The sequence below is a fragment of the Rattus norvegicus genome, chromosome 13 (assembly GCF_021556685.1).
Source record: "Rattus norvegicus strain SHRSP/BbbUtx chromosome 13, alternate assembly SHRSP_T2T, whole genome shotgun sequence".
In the NCBI taxonomy this organism is placed as follows: Eukaryota; Metazoa; Chordata; class Mammalia; order Rodentia; family Muridae; genus Rattus; species Rattus norvegicus.
This window is the reverse complement of record NC_141546.1, coordinates 42053544-42067100: the sequence shown is the minus strand read 5'-3', so window position 1 is coordinate 42067100 and position 13557 is coordinate 42053544. Positions and strand designations below refer to the sequence as shown.

Sequence of the window (13557 nt, the reverse complement as noted above, 5' to 3'; positions counted from 1 at the left end):
TACATAGATATCTGTGTCCTTTTTTATAGTTGTGTGATGTCTTATTAAGATCGTAGCATGGGGGTTGGGGATTTAGCTCAGTGGTAGAGCGCTTGCTTAGGAAGCGCAAGGCCCTGGGTTCAGTCCCCAGCTCCGAAAAAAAAGAACCAAAAAAAAAAAAAAAAAAAAAAAAAGATCGTAGCTTGGTTTCAGTGATGTGAGGGAGTTTGCATCGAGAAGTGGCATATTTTTGGACCTATACCATGGGTTCTAGAGTGACAGGGCTTGAGCGAGCTTGCATCTCAGGACATTTTTTTTTATGAGAGACAGTTTATTGTGTTCAAAGAAATGAAGAAGTAGAGGTGGTCTGAACTTCTGCAGGATGGGAACTGAGACAGTGAGGTTAGTACCACAGTCTTCCTAGCATTGCTGAGAAGCCGTTTGAGACCATAAACAGATTAGTAATGGAGTCCGTACTCTCAATGGTGTATTTCCACAGCAGTGTGGTGTAGGTCAGAAGTATGCCTAGAGTCACATCTGTCTCATATTGGGAGTTTTGTATCAACTTATGATAGATCTAGGGTCTGAAGGACAAGTTATCCTGGGAAGACTCAGAAACCAGCATGGGCAAGGAAGGTATGAGAACAGAAAGGAGATCATGATATGGACAAAGCAAACAGGCTCCTGCCCAGAACATTGCAATGAGAAGGGTAGAGAGCGGAGAAAGTGAGCAGGTGCCCTAACAGAATTAACAGAGACCAGAATTGTTATTACTTTAGTTTCTCCTCCTGTGCTGTATTTAATAAGTCAGAACTCTGAAATAAAGACATTTATTCCACAAAATATCAGTATTTTCACAATAGAATAAAGTAAACATCGTTTCTGTCTATTACTTCCTGTCAGTGGTTGATATTATAAATGGTTTCCATTATAAATGGTTGACATTATAAACTTTCTTACTCACCTGAATACTTGCCTACATGCTTATTGGAAACTTCCGTACCTTTTCTCAGTAGGATTTCACATTTTCCTTCCTTTTCCTTGAGATATTTCAGTTTGTATTCCCATCTTTCATAAAAGGCTGGATCATTTTGTAAGCAGTTAGACATTCTTTTAATGATCAGTTTTCTTTCTGGCATTTTACTAACAGAATTTTGGCATCCTTGTAATATTTAGTAAAATCTTCACCTTGTCGAGAACACCTTTCTCTGTCCTTTTCTCTCATTTTTAGGGTCAGAAAATCTTTTACAACTTGTCTGAGATGCTGTCCTGCAGGGGCCATCCAGCATCATCTTGGCAGGTAGATAAGAAGGCAGCCACATGGCTGGAGCAGAAAGGGAGTCATTATTTAAAACATAGTTTGACTTTAATTATCTTAAATTATGTATATGGGGAGAGGGAGTTGTGCACATGAATACCGGGGAGGCCAGAGGCAGTGATTTCCTGGAACTGTAGTTACAGCAGGCACAGGCGATTGAGAGCCGTCTCACACAGGTAGGAATTGAACTCCTATCAACTGCAGGAGCGGAAAGCTCTGTTCAGTATATAGCTGTGGAAGTAGGGTGCTGGATGTAGACATGAGAGGCTTACAAAGACAAAAAGAACAAGGATGTAACAGGGAAGTAAAAGTCACTCTCAAGAAGCATTGTCCCCGGGGTTAGGGATTTAGCTCAGTGGTAGAGCGCTTGCCTAGCAAGCGCAAGGCCCTGGGTTCGGTCCTCAGCTCCAGGGGAAAAAAAAAAGCATTGTCCCCACCAGGCAGTGACAATACACATCTTTAATCTCAGTACTCAGGAGGCGGAGACAGGTGATTCTCCTTGAGTACGAGGCCTGCCTGGTCTATACAGTAAGTTCTAAGATAGCCAAGGATACACTGAGAAACCCTGTCTCAAAAAAACTAAGAAAAGACAGGAAAGAAAAAAACACTTTTCTTTTTTGTATAAGATTTTTATTATAATTTTATTATTTTTTGAGTTTATAATTCCATCATTTCTTCCTTCCCCTTTCTCCCTCCATTACCTCCCATCTACCACCACCACCCCTCAAACTCATGACCTCTTTTTCTTTAATTTTTGCTGTGTGTGTGTGTGTGTGTGTGTGTGTGTGTGTGTGTGTGTGTGTGTGTGTGTGTATGCATTCCTAATATGAGCACAACCTCTTCAGGCCATATAATGTTACTTATTATACACGTATGTTTCATGGCCGTTTCCTATTGGATAACCAGTTGGTGTGCTCTTCCCTGGGAAGCCTACTTCTCCCACTCTCAGCATTCCTTAGTTCTTTGTCTAGGGTTGAAGGCCCGAGCTTTCCTTCCCCGTTCCATGTCAGTATGTCTGTCAATGTCATCCTTGTTCCTTAAGTATTTTAAAAAATAAAAATGTGGGGCTGGAGAGATGGCTCAGTGGTTAAGAGCACCGACTGCTCTTCCAGAGGTCCTGAGTTCAATTCCCAGCAACCACATGGTGGCTCACAACCATCCGTAATGGGATCTGATGTCCCCTTCTGGTGTGTCTGAAGACAGCTACAGTGTACTCATATACAAAATAAATAAATAAAAAAATAAATAAAAATGTGATGTATCTGGAAACGGTAACCAGAGTAACGAGAGGATTTCCTGGTCAGCTCCACCATTGCCTCGGATTATTGACTGCCTGCTACGTTTAAGACATTATTTCAGGGTTGCAGGTGACACAGAGACAAATGACAGTGCTCATCTTACAAAGCTTACTGGAATTTGAGAGAAGACCTTAGGGGAATAAGTCCATATTTAAAGACCTTCATGGGTTAAGGGAATTAGGCTTTTGTCGTTGTATCACCAAAGGGAACACTAGTCTTATACATTCTCACATATGTAAACTGGTCCTGAGGACCAAAGCCTGGGCCGCGTGCTCATATGGCAAGCACATTACTGAGCTGTTAGGATTGTTTCCTAGCTTCTTCCTGAGATGTTTGGTAGGGCGTGAGAGTTAGTCCACCTCAACCCAGTGCTCTCTCCTTTTAGATTACTGATTGACAATTCAATGTTTCCAATAAATGTAGGTGTCCTCAGGCTGTCCTTCCTCAACACAGACACCCAGCAACTGTAAGTGAAGGAAGTCTTATTTTCCCAGCTCTGTTGTTCTAGTGCCTACTTTTCATCATCGATGCACAATACCCCCTTGTTGCACCTGGGGAAAGTCATAGGCATAGCCACATATATCCATATGTAATTTCTAATAAAGAATCTACTATAATGCAGAGAGAAATAAAGCTTAAGGAAACTATAAAGGTATACTTCAATGTGTGACTAGGAAAAGACTACATTAGAGCACAATTTAAAAATGAGTGTGATAAATAAGTTTATATTTATGGTTATATGAAATCTGAAACCTCATCAATTGTAATATTGTGCACTATTATTTTATATGCCACCAGAGATTAATTTCTGAAGTTAAACTGGTACTCATCTGTAATGTCCAGGTATGGAAAATTAGAGAAATAGAAACCATAACATTGGTGAAGATGTAGCACGTTTAGAAGTGAGGATATTGCTGTTTGCATGGGAGCTACTATGTCACGGCTGTGTTCAGATGGTAGCCTGTTGTACAAACATTCACATCGTAGCTAGTAAATGGCAGTTACGCGTGTCACAGCTTAGCCACCAGAGTGCCTTCGGGGTCAGCAGCATGGTTCTCCACACTGACAGACCATTCTGAGCTGAGCTTCCAACAAAATGTATGAAATCCCTTTTAGTGAGCATCACTTATAATTTCTAGAAAATCCACTGTGTGATAAATTTACATAGAAACACTTCATTGCTAACAGTCCTAAGTTCTTAGCCCTCGTCTCCTGTTCTCAGACATAAAATGATTGGATTTATTACCTCAGCCCTGCTTGCTTTATACCTTTGTTCTGTTTCTGGGCTGCAGAGATATTTGTCTTGTCTTAGTCCCCAAGTGCGAACTTTTGTTTTCCCTTCATGTTTCATCCAGCCTGACTTTGAAGCCAGAAGCATACATCAAAGTCTCCACACTGTGTGAAATCTTTTCATTTAGTCTTTGAAGTTATGTGTATGCATTGCCTTAATAAAAATTAGTCTTTTAAAATATGGCTCTGAGCTGTCTCTGGTGGCATGGGTGTCGGTGAGCCAGCCCTGATGGCAGGAGAGCTGACCCTGACCCCTGCCAGCTGTGGTATTAGTTGAGCTAGCCTGAGCAGTGCTGGAGAGCTCACCCTGGTGATGTGGGCGCAGGAGAGCTGGCAGGCTGAACAACTTAGCCACCACCCAGGTCCAGATCCAGAACTTTGAGTTGGCCCACCCCAGCATCTGCCCCATCTGAGCTGCTGGAGCATGTGAAGGGATAACCATCCAGAACGGTAGGCACAGGATCTCCATGACACAGGGCAGCAACAGGATATCTGAGAGGAGTCCCAGTGAGGACCCAGTACTGATGGCGTGGCAATAGCCAGAGGCCTTGAACCAGACCAGTGACTCAGTGTAATGAACATTTGCAAGTAAAGATGTGTGGACAAGAGGGTGTATTGTGTGACACACTGTGCACACTACATGCATAACAAGATTTCTTGTCCTGTTGCTGTTCTTTGTTTGTTTGTTTTACTTTTTTTAAAAACGTTTTTGTTTTAGCGGGGCCGGGGGCAGGAGGGAGGTTGCAAGAGCAGAGGAGAGATCTGAAGGAACAGGGGGTGAGTAGGATGGGGGATGATGTGAAATTCATAAGGAATGAATACAAAGTTAAATATTGATATAGAATAATCTAGAAAACAGTAGCTAAGTGTCATGTGCTAGTCAAAAAGTAATTTCTAAGACCAGGTTTGATTAAGGTGCTCCTGTAATCTCAACAATGAAAGGTCATCCTTGAGAACATACTTACTGAACTCCAGATCACCCTGGAGTACAGGAGACCCTGTCTTTAACTGTTAAAACACACACACACACACACACACACACACACACACACACACACACACACACACAGAAGGAAAGAGGGAGGCTGGAGAGAGGGAGAAGGGGTGGGGCAAGAGACAGTGACTGCAACAAAATGTGTATGTGGTCCCTTGCTCCTTGCTGGCCCAGAGAAACCAGGGAATGCTACAAAGGGAGTTCTTTGTGTGCACGAAGAACCTCTGTGACTGGTATAAGCCCCGTTCTGTGTCTGCCACACTCTTCTCTGTGTACTGCTGCATACTGCTGGGTTTTTAGCCTCCAGCTTTTGCTGCTAGAAGCAAGTAGTAAAACATGGTGCTTGTACATGGTACTTGGTTCATATGAAAATCTTATGCTTTCATAAGGTTTTTTATCTTTAGTTATGTGTATATGTGTGTATCTGTGAGCTGGTGTGTTCACATGAGCACAGTGACTTCCGAGGCCAGAACAGGGCTTCAGAGCCTCCGGATCTGGAGTTAGAGGGTTGTGAGCTGCCCGACATGACTTCTGGTCCTGGGAAAGCACTGGTCCTAGGAAAGCACTGGTCCTAGGAAAGCACTGGTCCTGGGAAAGCACTGGTCCTGGGAAAGCACTGGTCCTGGGAAAGCAGTCTGCACTCTAAACAGCTGCTCTGTTTAGGGAAGAAACAGTACATAGTAGATAGACTGACAGCTCAGCCGCCGTCCACCCCACAGCACTCATGGTCACTGCTGACTCTCAGATATATTCTGTGTATCATGGTGTGATGGCCAAGCTAAAGACTGCATCTTTTGTCTGTGTGTTTTTAATTTTTTTTTCTTTTTTTCAGAGCTGGGGACCGAACCCAGGGCCTTGCGCTTGCTAGGCCAGCGCTCTACCACTGAGCTAAATCCCCAACCAATTTTTTTATTTTTAATTAAAATATACTTACATCATTTCTTCATCCAAATACTTCCGTGCCCCCTCCCTGCTCCCTCTCAAATTCGTAAGCTCTTTTTCCTCTAATTATTATTGTTACACATACTCACACACAAAATTGTATTTATACATTAATACATTCCAATATTTATTGTATTTAGTTTTTATATATGGGGAGGAGAGAAGGAGCAAGAGAGAGAGAAGACACACTAATGGGCTGTACAGAAATAAATGTATAAGTACAACTCCGTTGTCTGATGTTGCTTCCAAGTGTATGCTTGCAGGGCTTAGCACTGGGTACTGAGGAATCATCTAGGGCTCCTCCCTGGGCAGGACTAGCTCTCCTTCACTTAGCACTGCTTAGTGTCAGTAGCTCTCCATCTAGGAGTGGGGCCCAGAGAGATTTCCCCCGTCCACTTTGGTGTGTCTGTGGTGCTGTCATTGTCTAGGTCTTCTGTGGGCAGCATTTACTGCTGAGATTTTATGGGTGGAGTTCCTTTGTCATACATAGAAGACAGTCTTACAAAATCCCTGGTCGTGTGTCTCTCACAATCATTCCAAGCCCTCTCAGGTGTTGGGGTTGTGTTGGAAATGTATCAGTTGAGGCTGGCCACCCCACAGTCAGTTATTCTCTTCTGTAATGGTCTCTGCTGCTGCCAAACGACGCTTTTCTGGTGAAAAGAGAGAAATTCTCTAATCAGGTTGGCTAGAGCACATCAAAAATAAATGATAAGCAAAGATGTCAATGAGAACAAGGAGCTAAGCTTCTCGATTATGAGTACAGAAGTGTACACTGAAAAAAGGGAATTCTAGGGCAATAAACTGAGGGCTCACTTCCTTTAGTGACATTTGATCTCTAAAATTAATAAGACACTTGGTACAGAATAGGGTTTCCAGATTGGGTTTTTTAAAAGGCACTTATGGACTTAAATAGGTAAAGTGTTTGCCACACAGTCTTACCAATCTGAGTTTGATTCTTGGAGCCCACATAAAGGTGAAAGGAGAGAACCAACTCCCAATAGTTGACCTTTGATTTCCACATGTGTCCCATGTACACACACACACACACACACACACACACACACACACACACGTAGATAGATAGATAGATAGATAGATAGATAGATAGATAGATAGATAGATAGATAGATAGATAGATAGATAGATATGATTAAAACTTAAAGTGCCTATAGTCTAATTACTTCTACCCTGAAAGTTTATTCTGCATGCCAATATCCAGTCAGTTCCCATGCCCTGCAGACTCTGTTGCCTTATTTCTTTTACTTTGTTTTCGTTTTTGCGACAGAAAAGAGTCTATGTTCTCCTGACTAGGCTAAAACTTGCTATGTAGACCAGGTGCCCTCACAATTGCAGTAAACCTGCCTCTCCCTCAGCATTGGGGCCGATGTCTTTTTTCAAGATGATTTTATATGGATTTTTGTTTGTTTTGCTTTGTTTTGTCTATTTTGTTGACAGGGTTTCTCTGTATAGCCCTTGCTGTCCTGAAACTTGCTGTGTAGACCAGACTGACCTCAAACTCAGAGATCTGCTTGCCTCTGCCTCCTGAATGAGGAAATTAAAGATGTGTAGCACCACGACAGGCTTCATTTTGTATGGAATTTCAAGGGACCCAGAAAAACCTAAACATTAAAAAGGAAAATTGGCTAGAAGGCTCTGTTAAATCGAGACAGTGTGGTAGTTATTGGAGAGCAGATATCTAGGGCTGGTGAGATGATTCATCTGGGGAAGGCCCTTGCTGCCAAGCCTGACTTTGATTCCCAGGTTCCACCTGGTGTAAAGGAGTGAAGTGACTCACGGCCGGTTGTTTGACTTCCTCATGTACCGCACCACATACAAAATAAATAAATGCAATGGAAATGTTGATGAGAGAACAGATACCCATATAAGTAGGGTAGAAGAGCCCAGAAACAAACCCACCCACTTATAGTAAATGAACTTTTTAATTTTTAAAGATTTATGTATTCATTATATATAAGCATACTGTAGCTGTCTTCAGACACACCAGAAGAGGGCATCAGATCTCATTACAGATGGTTGACAGCCATCACGTGGTCACTGGGATTTGAACTCAGGACCTCTGGAAGATCTCTCCAGCCCAAAAGACATTCATAGCTGGGTGGTGGTGGTGCATGCTTTTAATCCCAACATGGGGGCTGGGGGTTACACAGAGGCAGGCAGATATTTGTGAGTTCAAGGTCAGCCTGGTTTACAGAGTAAGTTTCAGGGCTATACAGAGAAACTCTGTCTTGAAAAAAATCAAGTTGGGGGTGGGTGTGGGAATAAAAAGACATTCATATGGTGACATTCTGGGACAACTTAATAGCCATTTGAAAGCTAGGATGTATACACCATATGTAAAAATTCAGTCCAAAAACTTCCAAGAACTGAATGCAAAATCAGCACCTAGATAGAAGACCTTACAGGAGAGCATCGCAATGAATCTTCATGCTTACAAATTACTTAGGCATTCCTAGCTAGGATGCTGACATCAGGGACAATGGATGAAGTCTGTTCTATCAAAATCAATACCTCAGTTCTTACTGACATACAATGAAGAACTTGAGCTGAGCATGTTGGTACATGCTGATGGTACACTGCTTAGTGGCTGAGGCAGGAGGATCAAAAGTTTGAGGTCAGCCTGGATACTTTGAAAAGATTACCCACAGAATGGAAAAAATATTTGCAAATTGTGTCCTTGATAGATGGCACATGTTTAATATGTAGATAGCTCTTAGAACTCGGTGCTAAAGCCAACTCAGTAGAAATGGGCAAGTGATTTGAGTAGACATTCCTCAGTAAATGATACATAATTACCACCAAACATCTTAAAATACTTGCTAGCAGTCCCCAGAGAATACAATTCGAAACTATAAGAGATATACTCTATACTTGGCAAGACACTGAAGACCAGATGACAAGGACAGGGAGGGTGTGGAGAAATTGTAACTCTCGTATACCGCTGCTGGACATGTCATGTGGTATGTCCCTGGCTCCCTCCCTACACTGTTGATAGCGGTGTAAATTGCTTTTGAAACCTAATCATTCCTTCAGGAATTAAACAGAGTTACTGTTTTAGTCTTTCCGTGCCTAGCATATACCCAAGAGAAATGGAAGTGTGTGACAGAGCAGCTTTATCTGTAAAATACGAAACTTGGGAACAAACCAGATGCCCGTTAGTGGGGAAATGGCTAAAAACACTTGCAGTCTGTTTGTACCGTGCAGTTTTTTTCAGCCCCTAAAAGGGGTGAAAGATACATTAATGCTGCTGCACAAAGGGATTTTAAAAAACAGTGTTTAGTGAAGGAAGCCATAGAGGAGCGTGTAGTGTAGTTCCACTCAAAATAAGTCAGCAGGCAACTTGACAGGGACAGAAACTGGACAAGTAACTGTGTGTGGCAGTCACACTCTTAAGCCCAGGATAACCAGGACTCTCTATTTTCCCTGTCTCAAAAAAAAAAAAAAAAAAAGGTAAGTAGTGTTTGTTTAAAGTATGAGTCAAGTTCTTTCTTTTTTCTTCCTTCCTTTTTTTTTCTTTTCTTTTTTCTTTTTTCCAACGTGGCTCATGTAACCCAGGCTGCCCTTGAACTCATTATGTAGACAAGAATGACCTTGAACTTCTGATCTTTCTACCTCCACCGCCTGAGTGCTGGCGTGTTACACGCCTGAGTTACAGGCGTGTGCAGCCATGATGTATGTGGCGCAGGGGCTAGGACATATATGCCAGGCAAGCATGCAGCTGAGCAACATCCCCAGCCAAGGACATGCGGTTCCTTCCTGAGGTGATAAAGAACATTCTAAAACCTCGTGATAGTTATATCTATGCATATAATAAAAATCACCGTGTGATTGGAGTGTATTGTATGGGAGTATGAATTGTGTCTCAATAAGGCTGTTTTGAAAGATAGATTAGTTGGGCTGGTGTGGTGGCTAAGCAGGTAAGGAGCCCACATGGGGTAAGAGAGAACCGACTCCCACACATCGTTGTCTGATCTCCACACAGGCACCGTATCTCATAACGTCTCAAGAAGTTATACTCACTGTCAGAAACAATGGCAGACGGTTGTTGATGGGCGGTGGCTCTTCCAGCCCCTGTGCATCATTTCCCCTCTCTTCCCAGACCTGAGGTTAAGAATACTTACTTTTTTAAGACAGGGTTTCCCTTGCCAGCCCTTTCCTGGAGCTCCCTAACGTAGACCCAGCTGGCCTCAAACCACCCTTACTTCCTAAGTGGTGGTATTGGTTAAAGGAGTGCACCCGCTCCCAGCCCCACCCTCTCTAATGGAATATTTTTGTTCTTCGAGGATTTCGTGTGTGCATGATGTGTTCTGATCGTATTCATCCCCCTTTCCTTGCCCTAGCTCCTCCCTGACCCACCCCACCCTGCTTCCCAAGCTTCCTGTGTTCTTTAGAGTCAGTGCCACCTTCAGCTTCTTAGTGTCTGCTGAAAGGAGGCTTAGGGGAGGAGACTGCAGTGAGAAACAGCTTTGGTGATCCATGCTTCACTGGGCCAGGCAGAGGGCTTGCAACAGGTTGAGGTAAAACACCCAGGAAGCAATCAGTCATGCTTCTTTCTGTGGTGCATTGTCGCCAGGAAGAGTAGAGAAGCCTCCTCATAACACTTAACACTGCTGTGGCGTTCTGATGGTAGATGGCGCAAACCATGGGCTGAGGACAGACTTGCCTAGCGTGTGTGAGGCCCTGTGTCCAACCCCTAGAATCACAAACAGAACAAACAAAAACTCCCAGACACCTGCGGTTCTGAAACAGTGTATCGGTCCTCTGCAGGAGGCGAGTAAGACCTACCTGTACCTGCACCTCTCTGGGTCCAACTTTTATCAGTGAACATCCGGCTTGCAGGATGCAAACATACAGAACTGTCCTGGGATCAGATACTATGTTTCCACCCATTTTATTTCAGGTATTTTATTCTGAAAACAAAACTATGGAGCCCTTCCAACCTTTTCCTACATTGGCGGTTTGGAGTCGTGGGTTTCTTTTGTTAATGATGTCGTCAGTTTTACTTGGTGTGGTAAATGGAGAAATGTATGAGAGAATCAGATATGGGCAAGCATTCCCCCAATGTTCTGTTTTGTTTTGGTTTGTTTGTTTGTGTGTTTGTTTGTTTGTTTTTCTCTGGGTAGCTCAGGCTGTCCTGGAACTTGTTCTGTAGACTAGGCTGGTCTGGAATCAGATCCACTGTCCCAAGTGCTGGGACTGAAGGTGTGTCCACTACCATCTAGCAAATGCCCTGTTTGATATGTGTACAGATCTTTAGATCTTAGATGAGTATACTAACATCAAAGGAAGCAAACTATTTCAATGGCATGAAGATACATCAGGCTGGGGTGTGGCTCAGTGGTAGAACGCCTGCCCCGCGATCCCCCTGCCTTAGTCCCTTGAGTTGCAAAATAACAATTGTGAGTCAACATACAATGCTTTGGGTAGCTTTTTTTTTTTTTAGGTTTATTTTTAAAGTGCATGTGTGGGGGTGGGGGTCCCCATCAGATCTCCTAGAGCTTGAGTTACAAATGTTGTGAGTGCTAGAATCCAAGCTGAGGACCACAGCAAGAGCAGTGTGCCCCCTTAACCTCCGAACCATCTCTCTGGCCCCTTGGACTGGCTTTGGGAAACTGGCCTTTGTTCAGCCATAGGACGTCCGTATTCGTGGATTTCCTACTGCAGCGTTTAGCTTTAGCTTTGCTGTTTGTGTTATCGTCTCAACAGATACTTCGGGAAAAGGCGTCAGTGGGATTGTAGAGGGGCTTCAAACCTCAGTGAGCTTCACCAGCTCCTCAACGACATAATGATCAGAAGACTGAAGAGCGAAGTTTTAAGCCAGCTGCCCCCGAAAGTCAGACAGCGCATTCCCTTTGACCTTGCACCAGCCACTGTCAAGGTGAGAGGCTATATTTAGTTGAAAGGCTTACTTTATTATAATTCATGCTGTCAAAGACTGGATATTATACTTCACAGAAATGCATGCTTTCGTAAAACAGGTTTGATTTGTAGAACAGCTATTGGTTTTATATCATCTCAAGAAAAGCACAAGATGGTTTTAATTTTAACTTTCAAATATGTGAACAGATACAGCTCCCAGTGATTCAAAAAGTTTATGATGAATATAGGAAAAATCACCAGGATTTTAAAAACTATCTAGTATTAAGGATTCATGGTGTCCACAATGTAAATCCACAGGGGTGTGTGTGTGTGTGTGTGTGTGTGTGTGTCTGTGTGTGTCTGTGTGTGTGCCTGTGTGTATCTGTTTGTGTGTGTGTATCTGAGTATATCTGTGTGTGTGTCTTATCTCTGTGTGTGTCTCTGTGTGTCCGTGTGTGTGTGTGTGTGTGCGTCTATATATATGTATGTCTGTGTGTGTGTCTGTCTGTCTGTCTGTCTGTCTGTCTGTCTGTCTGTCTGTGTGTTTCTGTGTGAAGCTGGAGCTGGGTCCGTGGCTCCATTGGTGAAAAACTTGCCATTCAAGCGTGAGGACTTGATTTGGGCCTGTCAGGACCAAGTAAAACTGAATTCAGTGCTGCTGAAATGAGATCGGACAGAGACTCAAGAATCCCCAGAAGCTTTCAGGCCATAGGAGGGAACAATAAGCAGCAGACAAGGGGGAAGGTGTCCTTAGGTGACACCAACAGGGTAGGGTGTGTTGTCGAGTGCAAGAATGTATGCATGCATGCACACACACATACATCACACACATGAAGATAGCTATATTATAGAACAGCTTGAATGTAGTTCTGCTCTTGAAATCTTTTTCTTTTTCTTTTCTTTTTTTTTTTTTTTTTGCCATGTGGAAGAGGTTTTTTTGGGACGATGGAGACAAGAAGGGGACAAGAGAGGTAGAGGAGAGAAAGTGAGAAGAGAGAAATGCTCCTGAAATCTTAAATTCTTTGGTAGCATTGCAGGCTGTAATATTTAATACCTCTGAAAGCCAAATGTTTATTTCCCCTGACCTTATCTATATTTACATACAGTACCTGAACAGTCTCTGAAACTTCTATCGGGACATGACTGAGGGACAGGAAGTCTGCATTGTTAAACCTGAGAAGTTAAATAAGTGTTTGTAATCGTTGGGTGCTATAGTATTTCTTAAATAAAACTGAACTTTTTTTCCTTATCTGCTATTTAACATTAGAGAGAGAAATAAAACAATTTAGGACCATGTTACATTTTATATAATTAATATTTCTGTCATCCTTATGCTTTTAAGTAATATATCTTATTACAAAATAAGTTTTCACAATCCTGTTTGCTGATGTGTTCAGATTTTGTTTCACTTTCTGCACTTTTTCAAAAGGAAGCTTCAACTATTTGCCTTATGGTGTGACACAGCTTGTCACTGGCTTTTGTCATTAGTGCAGACATGTGACCGGCCTCTGCCTTGTGGTGGAGCACTTTGGTATCTATGGGAGTTTTCTTTTTATAGCTTTCTGTACAGAGAAGGGGGAAGTAGGGCCTGATTCACAATTGGCTTAATTGTTCTGTTCTTGATGCTGTATTCTTAAACAATGTTAATCCTTCCCACATAGGAACTCAATGCCAGCTTTGAAGAATGGCAGAAATTAATGAGAGCTCCAGATGCAGGTGCCATGGAGACAGTGATGGGGCTGATAACGCGCATGTTTAAACAGACTGCAATTGCCAAGGTACTCCTTGTTGGCCAATAGACATTTGTCTTCACAAAAAGTTTTCGATGTGTTTAAGTAGTCCAGTAGGTTACAATATAC

General features: G+C 42.7%; 1 protein-coding gene and 1 pseudogene across 3 annotated transcripts in view; one reads left to right on the top strand and one right to left on the bottom strand.

The window, feature by feature from the left end:
* Zranb3 (zinc finger RANBP2-type containing 3) overlaps positions 1-13557 on the top strand; it is a 155029-nt gene that overhangs the window by 80278 nt on the left and 61194 nt on the right. For all 3 annotated transcript variants that reach the window (XR_015635198.1, XM_087580680.1, NM_001447237.1), the window contains 2 exon segments: positions 11546-11717; positions 13360-13476. Coding sequence is in view for 2 of the 3 variants with exons in the window: in XM_087580680.1 (XP_087436806.1) it covers positions 11546-11717; positions 13360-13476 (289 nt within the window). In the remaining variant the exon portion in view is untranslated.
* On the bottom strand, positions 1031-1261 carry Cmc1l1 (C-x(9)-C motif containing 1 like 1; annotated as a pseudogene).